Source organism: Protobothrops mucrosquamatus, unplaced genomic scaffold (assembly GCF_001527695.2).
Source record: "Protobothrops mucrosquamatus isolate PMUCROS unplaced genomic scaffold, P.Mucros_1.0 scaffold3155, whole genome shotgun sequence".
Taxonomy (NCBI): domain Eukaryota; kingdom Metazoa; phylum Chordata; class Lepidosauria; order Squamata; family Viperidae; genus Protobothrops; species Protobothrops mucrosquamatus.
In genome coordinates, this window is record NW_015389155.1 from 48176 (window position 1) to 58102 (window position 9927).

A 9927-nucleotide genomic window follows, 5' to 3' on the forward strand; every position below is an offset into this window, starting at 1 on the left:
CTTCCTTCCTTCCTTCCTTCCTTCCTTCCTTCCTTCCTTCCTTCCTTCCTTCCTTCCTTCCTTCCTTCCTTCCTTCCTTCCTTCCTTCCTTATTTGAAGTTGAGGTCCCCTCATCTTAAAGCTGCCAAGATTGAAATGCACTGATCTAGATCACGGATCTCCAGCCTTGCCTTAATTTAAGGTTACGCCCCGAGGAATTCTGGGAGATGAAGACCACAGGTCTTAAAGATGTCAAGGTTAGACACTCCTGGGCTATAGGCAATGAAGGGTGGCGTGGAAAATTGGAAGGGTTACACCCCAAAGGCAGTCTGATCCAAGCCTTGAGCTTGGATCAATTGGGTGGGTGGGTGGGCGGGCGGGGAGGGGGCTCACGTGCCAGTCTCTTAAACGGACTGGATTATGTGGTTCCCCCCCCCCTGCCAAAATAAAAATATTCTTGTCTGAAGCCGGAAACGTGGGAGGAAAAAGGGACTTCAAACTTTCCTGATGTTTTTTTTTTTGTCTTTTTTCCTTCCCAGTTGAAGACGAGCCCCCTCTTTTCTCCGCTCCCGAAGAAGTTTCCCTGGAAAACCACAGCGTGCAAACAATCACACTCACCTTCAGGTAAGCCGCCTCCGACATTTTTCACCTTCCCCCTCAAGGTAAACACACCTGGGGGAAAACCCGGGAATGGCTACGTAATCAGGCAACTCACCCGGGGCGCAGTCATTCCCGGTGATTAAAAATTCAATTTTCTTTTGTTACGTTGGGGACTTCCAGACTGGGTGTTCCTGGCAAGATAATGTTGCTGGGCGGCGAATCCTAATTTTTAGGTCTGGGCTGGGCCCGTCAGGAAGGGCTAGAGGGCACGTGGGAAGGACGAGGGTGCGAATTCTCCCAGCCTATGTGGCCTGTCTTTTTATGGCAGACATGTCAAACACAAGGCCCGGGGCCCGGATGCGGCCCATGAAGTGGTTTCATGTGGCCCGCGAAGCCATCCTGGAAACAGTGAGGGAACGGCCCCCGCTGCCTTGGCCCTGGCCCAGGCCGGCCGGGAGCCAATGTACAGTTTTGTGGTGGCCATCTATGCTGAAAGGCATTCAGTCTTAGCTCCACAAGGCTGTCCGGAAACAGCGAGGAACCAGCCCCTGCCGTGTTGGCCCCACCCCCTGGGTGCCTGCTGGGGAGGGGTCACCCTTTGTGAGGAATGAAGAAATGGACCATGCCTTGGCGCTTGCCCCGGTCCCCCCCCCTTCTGCCAGAGACCCTCAGATCTGTCCCACTCCTGCCCAGGCCCCCACAGGCACCCTTGACACGAATGATGTAGACCTGGCCATGCCCATCCAGTAGGTCACACCCACTCCATCCATGCCCACCCAGTAGGCTGCACCCACCCTGGCCACACCCACCTGCCCCCCCCCCGAGGGCAACTGCAATGCTGATGCGGTCCTCAATGAAATTGAGTTTGACGCCCCTGTTTAATGGTGTCCCTGCAGTGCTCCACCCAACGAGACTTTGGCAGTAAGCTTCAACTTGACGTATGCATCCAAAAAGAACATCACCATCGTTGAATTGCCCGACCAGGTAAGTTTTAGATGAGATGAGATGAGATAACCTTTATTGTCATTTTTTTTTTACTGTGGGCACAATGGCACGCATCAAAAATGAAATTTAGTTGCCCGCTCTCAAACTGAAACACATACATGACACACACCTAAACATACTATGTACAACATTAACAGAGGAATAGAATCAAGATCACGTGAAGTATTAATACCGCTTTACAAGGCCTTGGAATACGGCATCCAGTTTTGGTCACCACGATGTAAAAAAGATGCTGAGACTCTAGAAAGAGTGCAGAGAAGAGCAACAAAGATGATTAGGGGCCTGGAGGCTAAAGCATATAAGGAACGGTTGCTGGAATTGGGTCTGTCTAGTTTAATGAAGAGAAGGACGAGGGGGGACAGGATAGCAATGTTACAGTATCTCAGGGGCTGCCCCAAAGAAGAGGGAGTCAAGCTATTCTCCAAAGCCCCTGAAGGCAGGACAAGAAGCAACGGGTGGAAACTAATCAAGGAGAGAAGCAACCTAGAACTAAGGAGAAACTTCCTGACAGTCAGAACAATTAACCAGTGGAACAACCTGCCTCCAGAAGCGGTGAATGCTCCAACACTGGAGGTTTTTAAGAAGAGACTGGACAGCCATTTGTCCGAAATGGTATATGGTTTCCTGCCTGAGCAGGGGGTTGGACTAGATGACCACCCAGGTCCCTTCCAACTTTATCATCATCATTATAATTAAGGAGAAACTTCCTGACAGTTAGAACAATTAACCAGTGGAACCACCTGCCTCCAGAAGCGGTGAATGCTCCAACACTGGAGGTTTTTAAGAAGAGACTGGACAGCCACTTGTCCGAAATGGTATAGGGGTTTCCTGCCTGAGCAGGGGGTTGGACTAGATGACCTCCAAGGTCCCTTCCAACTTTATTATTATTATTATTATTGTTGTTGTTTTGTTGTTTGTTGTTTGTTGTTTTGTGGTTTGTTGTTGTTGTTATTATTATTATTATTATTTACATAGCAAATAAATATTAAATACTGTCCATCTTGAATATATAACAGAAGGAGGAAGCTTGAGATGTAGATTTTCGCCTGCCTGGATTGGATGAGATCAGTTGTGTTCGGTCTGTTTTTCGTTTTGCAATACAAATATAGGAAGTCCTCGACTTACAACGATTGGGCTAGTGGCCGATCGAAGTTATAACGGCCCTGAAAAACGTGACTTAGGCCCGTTTTTTGCACCTGACGACCGTTGCGACATCTCCACGGTCCCGTGATCAAAATTAGGATGCTTTGCAACTGACTCATACTTATGACGGTTGCAGTGTCCCCTTTTGCAACCTTCTGACCATGGGGAAGCCAGATTCACTTAACAACCGTGTTGCTGACTTAACAACTGCAATGATTTACTTAACAACTGTGGCAAGGAAGGTCATGAAATGGGGCACAACTCACAAAACAACTGTCTCGCTTAACAAGATTTGGGGCTAAATTGTGGCTGTGAGTAGTCCTCGACTTATGACTGATTGTTTAGCAACTATTTAAAGTTTCGACGTTGCCCCTCCCTTTCCATGTTCACACATGACACATTCTGGACGCCCAGCAACTGGCTCACGTCACGGCGCCCTGCAGCCAGGTGACTGTGACTTACGACAGTCTTTGCTGCCAATTGGCATCGACATCTGGTTTCCAGCAAAAAATATCCCAGAGCAAATAATGGGTTTAACAACTGGGGTGTTCATTTAACAACCTACATGTTCACTTTACGACCGCTGCAAAAAAAGTCATGAAATTGGTCAGGTGGTCAGCTGCTTTGCAACTGTCACTACTTAACTACTTACAACTGTAATTGCTAGGCTCAATTACAGTCGTAACTCGAGGATTACCTGACTCTCTGTGGTCTAACTCAGACTGAAGGGGCAAAACCCTTAGACTGGCAACATTAAGAAGGGTGGACGTCTGCTCCCAGAATTCCCAAACCACATGTTTTAGGATGGGTGGGCTTCAGCTCCCAAAATTCCCCAGCCAGCATGCTTTAAGATGGGTGGACTTCAGCTCCCAGAATTTCCTAGCCAGCATGCTTTAGGATGGGTGGAATTCCACTCCCAGAATTCCCCAGTCTGCTTATTTTAAAATGGGTGGACTTCGACTCCCAGAATTCCCCAGCCAGCATGCTTTAAGATGGGTGGACTTCAACTCCCAGAATTCCCCAGCCAGCATGCTTTAAGATGGGTGGACTTCAATTCCCAGAATTCCCCAGCTTTACGCATGGCTGGGCGGAGAATTCTGGGAGTTGAAGTCCAACCATCTTGCCAGGGTTGAAAAACTCTAAGCCCCAAGACAAAGTGGAGTCATGATCCATCAGGATCAGCCTGAAAGAATGGCTAGATCAGTGATGGCGAACCTTTTAGAGACCGAGTGCCCAAACTGCAACCCAAAACCCACTTATGTATCGCTGGGTGCCAGGTGGGCGTGGCAGTCATGGCAGTCATGGCAGACTGGGTGGGTGTGGCCAAGGTGGGCATGGTCACCTCGATGTTGCTCGCGGGGAGGGACGCCTGTGAGGGCTGGGCAGGGTTGGGGGAGATCCAGGGGGTCTCTGGCAGGTGGGGCGGTGGGCAGGAGGCTCATCCTGCGGGGTGAGGCGAGGCAGGGCGGGGATGCCATTGTCGCAGGGCAAGGCGAGGCAGGGGCTGGGGCGGCTGCTGCCTGACACCATCGGCCCCCGCACACAGAGGCCAGCAAGCGCATGGGGGCCGACAGTGTCCGTCAGCAGCCATAGCCTGCTGGCTCCTCAACCGGTGCACTCTGGGGCTCCGCAGCCCACTGCCAGCAGTTCAGAGAAGCCGCCTCTGAGCTGGACGGCCGACCGACAGCTGAGGAGGCAATGCAGTGGGTCGTGCCCGGGAAAAGGAGAGCATGCGAGGCCAGGAGGGATGGGATGCGGGGGGAGGGAAACCAGCTGTCTGTGATGCATCCGGCCACGTGAGACCTCAGCGAGTTAGCGGGCGGTTGGTTGAAGAGGAACAGTTGCCATCTCTGGGGCATGGCACGCGTGCCCACAGAGAGGGCTCTGATGCCACCTCTGGCATGCGTGCCATAGGTTCGCCATCACTGGGCTAGATTGACATCCATCTGGCCATACGCCCATCCCTTTAATCTCATCGGCAGTTCATACGTTTTATGTCTCCATCTCTGACAGGTCATAATTACCGCAGGCCAAAAGGAGGCACATTTCCTTGTGAGTGCTAAAGAGGTCGGGCAGGTGACGGTATATCTGCAGGTGAACACATCCGACCAGATCGGGTAAGCATCCATAACCGAAGCCACGTTCAGCCGGTAATTCCATTCATCGAGATGTAATTTCACTCACTGGCCATTCTTCCCACTTCCCAACTTTTGGGACCTTTTGCCAGCCACCTCCAACTGAGGCACTAAGAGTGGAGTCGTAGGAGGAAAAGAGGCAGAGCCCGGGGGGGCGGCGTCAAGCAAGTCATCAGTTTAGAATCATTACGTTCCCACAAACATAGCCCTCTCTTTTTCCTTTGCAGGCCCAGAATCCGCTTCCTTGTGATTCACAGCAAGGCCGTAAGGATCGTGGACCAAGTGATAGGTTGGATCTACTTCCTAGCCTGGTCGGTTTCCTTCTATCCTCAGGTGTTTGAGAACTGGAGACGCAAAAGGTAAAAGACACAACAATCAGTTTTCATGCTCTGGAAGTTGCCGGTGTTAACCGAGTAAGGCCCAACAGTGGTTGGCACGGTCTTCCGATTCTGACCGTTTTTATTTTTCCAACAGGTCGCCCTGAAGCTGAGCAAAAATTAGCCAGCTTCAGTTTCCCCTCTGTTGAAACAGGGTGCTCCTTTGTTTCCCCCCGAAAGGTAGTCCTCAACCTACGACGATAACCGGAGCCCAGAATTTTCGTCGTTAAGTCACTGTGGTCTAAATTGAGGCATCAAGTAATCGCGCTCAATTTTATGACCGTTTTTAGGATGCTGGTAAAGGGAGTCGCCAAGGTCCTTAAGCAAATCAGGTGGTTGTTAAGCGAACATGTAGTCATTAAGTGAATCCGGCATATCCCGTGGAAGTTTTTTGCCATTTTCTGCTGGAAAACAAATTGCGGTCATGTCTTAAAGCATGGCGGGCTGGGGGATTCTGGGAGTGGAAGCCCACCCCTCTTAAAGCAGGCTGGCTGGGGGATTATGGGAGTGGAAGTCCACCCCAATCTTAAAGCAGGCTGGCTGGGGGATTATGGGAGTGGAAGTCCACTCCTCTTAAAGCAGGCTGGCTGGGGGATTATGGGAGTGGAAGTCCACCCCAATCTTAAAGCAGGCTGGCTGGGGGATTATGGGAGTGGAAGTCCACCCCAATCTTAAAGCAGGCTGGCTGGGGGATTATGGGAGTGGAAGTCCACTCCTCTTAAAGTATGGCTGGCTGGGGAATTCTGGAAGTGGAAGCCCACCCCTCTTAAAGCAGGCTGGCTGGGGGATTCTGGGAGTGGAAGTCCATCCCTCTTAAAGCATAGCTATCTGGGGAATTCTGGGAGTGGAAGTCCAGCCCTCTTAAAGCATGCTGGCTGGGGGATTCTAGGAGTGGAAGCCCACCAGTCTTAAAGCATAACTATCTGGGGAATTCTGGGAGTGGAAGTGCCTCCATCTTAAAGCATGCTGGCTGGGGAATTCTGGGAGTTGGAGTTCGCTCATCTTAAAGTTTGGAAAACGCTGGTCTAGAAACTGAATTTGTCCAGCTAACTGATAATTGCAATTGCAAGGTTAGCACACTTGTGAAATTCCTGAAAACTAGCCAGGTTGTTCCCACAACTGTTCTTCTGAGCCTTTCCCGGTTCCTTTCGCCAGTGTTGTGGGACTCAGCTTCGATTTCATCGCGTTGAACCTGACCGGCTTCATTGCCTACAGCGTCTTCAACATTGGGCTCTTTTGGATCGTCCCTGTAAAGGTACCCAGGTCCCGCCTTCCCTGCCCGGGTGTCATCTGCCATCTTGGGCCACCCATTTTAGTGTTAACGGCTTTGCCTTCCTCCGCAGGAGCAATTCCTGCACCGGTATCCCAATGGAGTGAATCCTGTGGACAGCAACGATGTGTTTTTCAGCCTCCACGCTGTAGCCCTCACTTTGTTCATCATCTTCCAGTGCTTAATCTATGAGGTAGGTGCGCTGGTGATGTTCCCTAGTTGGGTCATGAAACGTCTGCAGGAAAACCACCCAGCTCAGTGGCACCCACAATCGTCCTTTTCTTCCTCTTAATAATGATGATGATGATGATGATGATGATGATGATGATGATGTTGGAAGGGACCTTGGAGGTCATCTAGTCCAACCCCCTGCTCAGGCAGGAAACCCTGCCTATACAATTTCAGACAAATGGCTGTCCAGTCTCTTCTTAAGAACTTCCAGTGTTGGAGCATTCACCGCTTCTGGAGGCAGGTTGTTCCACTGATTAATTGTTCTCACTGTCAGGAAGTTTCTCCTTAGTTCTAGGTTGCTTCTCTGAGATACTGGAACACAGCTATCATGTCCCCCCTCGTCCTTCTCTTCATTAGGCTAGAGTCTAGACATACCCAATTCCAGCAACTGTTCCTTATATGTTTTAGCCTACAGTCCCCTAATCATCTTTGTTGCTCTTCTCTGCACTCTTTCTAGAGTCTCAACATCTTTTTTACATCGTGGTCACCAAAACTGGATGCAGTATTCCAAGTGTGGCCTTACCAAGGCCTTGTAAAGTGGTATTAATACTTCCCGTGATCTTGATTCTATCCCTCTGTTAATGCAGCCTAGCACTGTGTTGGCTTTTTTGGCAGCTGCAGCACACGGCTGGCTCATAGTTAAGGGATTGTCCACTAGGACTCTGATTACAGTTACCTTGATTCTCACCCTAAGTTTAGTGTTGTTATGTCTAGCTGGACTCTCGTTCACATACCCGCTCCCAGCATCATCTGACTCTAAAAGCAAAAGGTAAAAGATGGCTACATTTCCATCTGTTGTCAATGTGAAAACATCCGATGTTAGCAGCGTTGACACACACAGGCAAACAAAAGAGCATGTTGTTGTTTCTAGTCAACAACTCTAATTGTAATTTTTTCTATAAATATGAGACAGACAGACAGAACCTCTGAAGGTCATAACAGAGCTGGAAGGCACGTTGGAGGTTTCTAGTCCAACCCCCTGCTCAAGCAGGAGACCCTAGATCAGCGGTCCCCAACCCCTGGTCCGTGGACAGGTACCGGGCCGCGGTCTGCCAGCAACCGGGCCGCACAAACAAGCAAAGCGCCATCCGCAGGGTGCAGGCAGCACACAAAACCACGCACCCTCTGGTCCGCGGAAAAACCTCTCTCCACAGAAGCGGTCCCTGGTGGTGCCCAAAAGGTTGGGGACCTCTGTGGCATAGGATTTCCTTCCTGAGCAGGGGGTTGGACTAGAAGACCTCCGGGGTCCCTTCCAACTCTTGTTGTTCTGTATTCTGGACACAGCTTAAGAGATTTTTAGAAGGAAACTGAGGATTTGGCAGGATTTTACTCAAATTCAAGCAGGAATGTTTGGCAGGCTGCAACGGTTCCTCTGCCCACGGGCTGCCCACGGGCGGCAAATTCCTCGGCCAGCCTTGAGTTGACCCGTGAATTCCGTCCATTGATGCCCACTGGGGAACTGATTTCTGGCTGGGAAATGTTGCCATGTCATGCTTCCTAGGGCTGTTGTTATTAGCCCAAGGCTTTAGGCTTTGTTCCTAAATTGGGACTAGAATTCCCAGTCTCCCAGCATACCAGACTGATACCTTAAGCACTATACCACACAAAGCACAACTTTTAATAGCCCCAGCCTCAGCCCCTGAGTGGCCAGCGATGAAAAATACTAAATATATAACATAAAAAAAGAATTTGGTATCCATCTTTGACCTAGACTAGAGGCTTGCACTCCCGTTTTTAAATCTTATTCTGCTGGGAAACAATAACAGCCTTAGATCATGCTACACTTTTTGTAGCATCTAGTTCAAAATCATGAACTGTGACTCTGGATTAACATTACACAATCTTTGTGTCTAGGATCAGAGTGGCAGTTGATGAAAGGTGCCAATTGATAATAATCTCTGTGTACTTAACACAGAAGTAGCTGCACAAAATGTAGACGATGCAGTTCAATTCCTGGGCATGAATTGGTAAATTTGTTCACGATAGAAAAGTTGGAGCAAATCTGACGGTTTTGTTTGTTTGTTTGTGGGGAGGCCTCATGACCTTTTCAGTACACAACAGATCTTGAAATAAATTAATATCTAGAGGGAGGGATGCCGTGAAAAAATGGAATCCTCGCTCAGAAATTCACTGTAGAACAATATGGCTTTTTATGATCTTCTGCAGTAATGTTATTCTCTCTCTTTCTCTTTCTCTCTCTCTCTCTCTTTCTCTCCTCTCTCTCTCTCTCTCTCTCTCTCTTTTTCTCTCTCCTCTCTCTTTCTCTCTCTCTTTCTCTCTCTTTCTCTCCTCTCTCTCTCTTTCTTTCTCTCTCTCTCTCTTTGCTTCCCCCACAGAGAGGAAGTCAGAAGGTGTCTCGAGTCGCCATTGGGTTCCTGGTGGCGGCGTGGCTGTTTGTCTTCACCACCCTGGCTGTGACGGTGGCCCAAATAATCACCTGGTTGCAATTCTTGTTTTATTTCTCCTACATCAAGCTGGGAATCACGCTCATCAAGTACTTCCCGCAGGTGAGCGAAGGAGGGATCAGTTCTCAGTTGGTTCGTTGAGTCCTCGAGTTCCGCCCGACGCTCTTCCTCCATGGACTCCGGGACCCACACTGAGAAGGGGTATAGCTAGTTCTCGGCTTACAGCCACCATGGAGCCCAACGTTTCTGTCGCTAAGTGAGACATTTGCTCAAGGTTGACTCAGCCTTCCGTCCTGAGGTCGGTAAAACGAGGACCCAGATTGTTGGGGGGTGCAAGAGGCTGTCTCTGTAAACCGCTCAGAGAGGGCTGTAAAAGGCCCTGTGGAGCGATATATAAGTGCTATTGCTTGGGAAAGGGAAGGAAGGAAGGAAAAGGAGAAGGAAGGAAGGAAGGAAGGAAGGAAGGAAGGAAGGAAGGAAGGAAGGAAGGAAGGAAGGAAGGAAGGAAAATAAGAAGGAAGGAAGCCGTGAGGCCGCAGTGGTTAGAGTGCCGCATTGCAGGCTGACTCTGCCCACAGCCAGGAAGTTCGATCCTGACCGGCTCAAGGTTGACTCAGCCTTCCATCCTTCCGAGGTCGGTAAAATGAGGACCCAGATTGTTGGGGGCAAATAGGCTGACTCTGTAAATCACTTAGAGAGGGCTATAAAAGGTCCTGTGAAGCGATATATAAGTAAGTGCTATTGCTTGGGAAGGAAGGGAGGGAGGGAGGGAGGGAGGGAGG

At 49.7% G+C, this 9927-nt stretch overlaps 1 protein-coding gene across 1 annotated transcript in view; it reads left to right on the forward strand.

The window, feature by feature from the left end:
• Positions 1-9927, forward strand: part of CTNS (cystinosin, lysosomal cystine transporter) — a 20683-nt gene that overhangs the window by 7208 nt on the left and 3548 nt on the right. The window contains exons 3-9 of the mRNA XM_015826498.1: positions 519-603; positions 1476-1563; positions 4741-4844; positions 5090-5221; positions 6395-6494; positions 6583-6702; positions 9077-9247. Coding sequence (XP_015681984.1) covers positions 519-603; positions 1476-1563; positions 4741-4844; positions 5090-5221; positions 6395-6494; positions 6583-6702; positions 9077-9247 — 800 coding nt within the window. The remainder of the gene's footprint in view (positions 1-518; positions 604-1475; positions 1564-4740; positions 4845-5089; positions 5222-6394; positions 6495-6582; positions 6703-9076; positions 9248-9927) is intronic.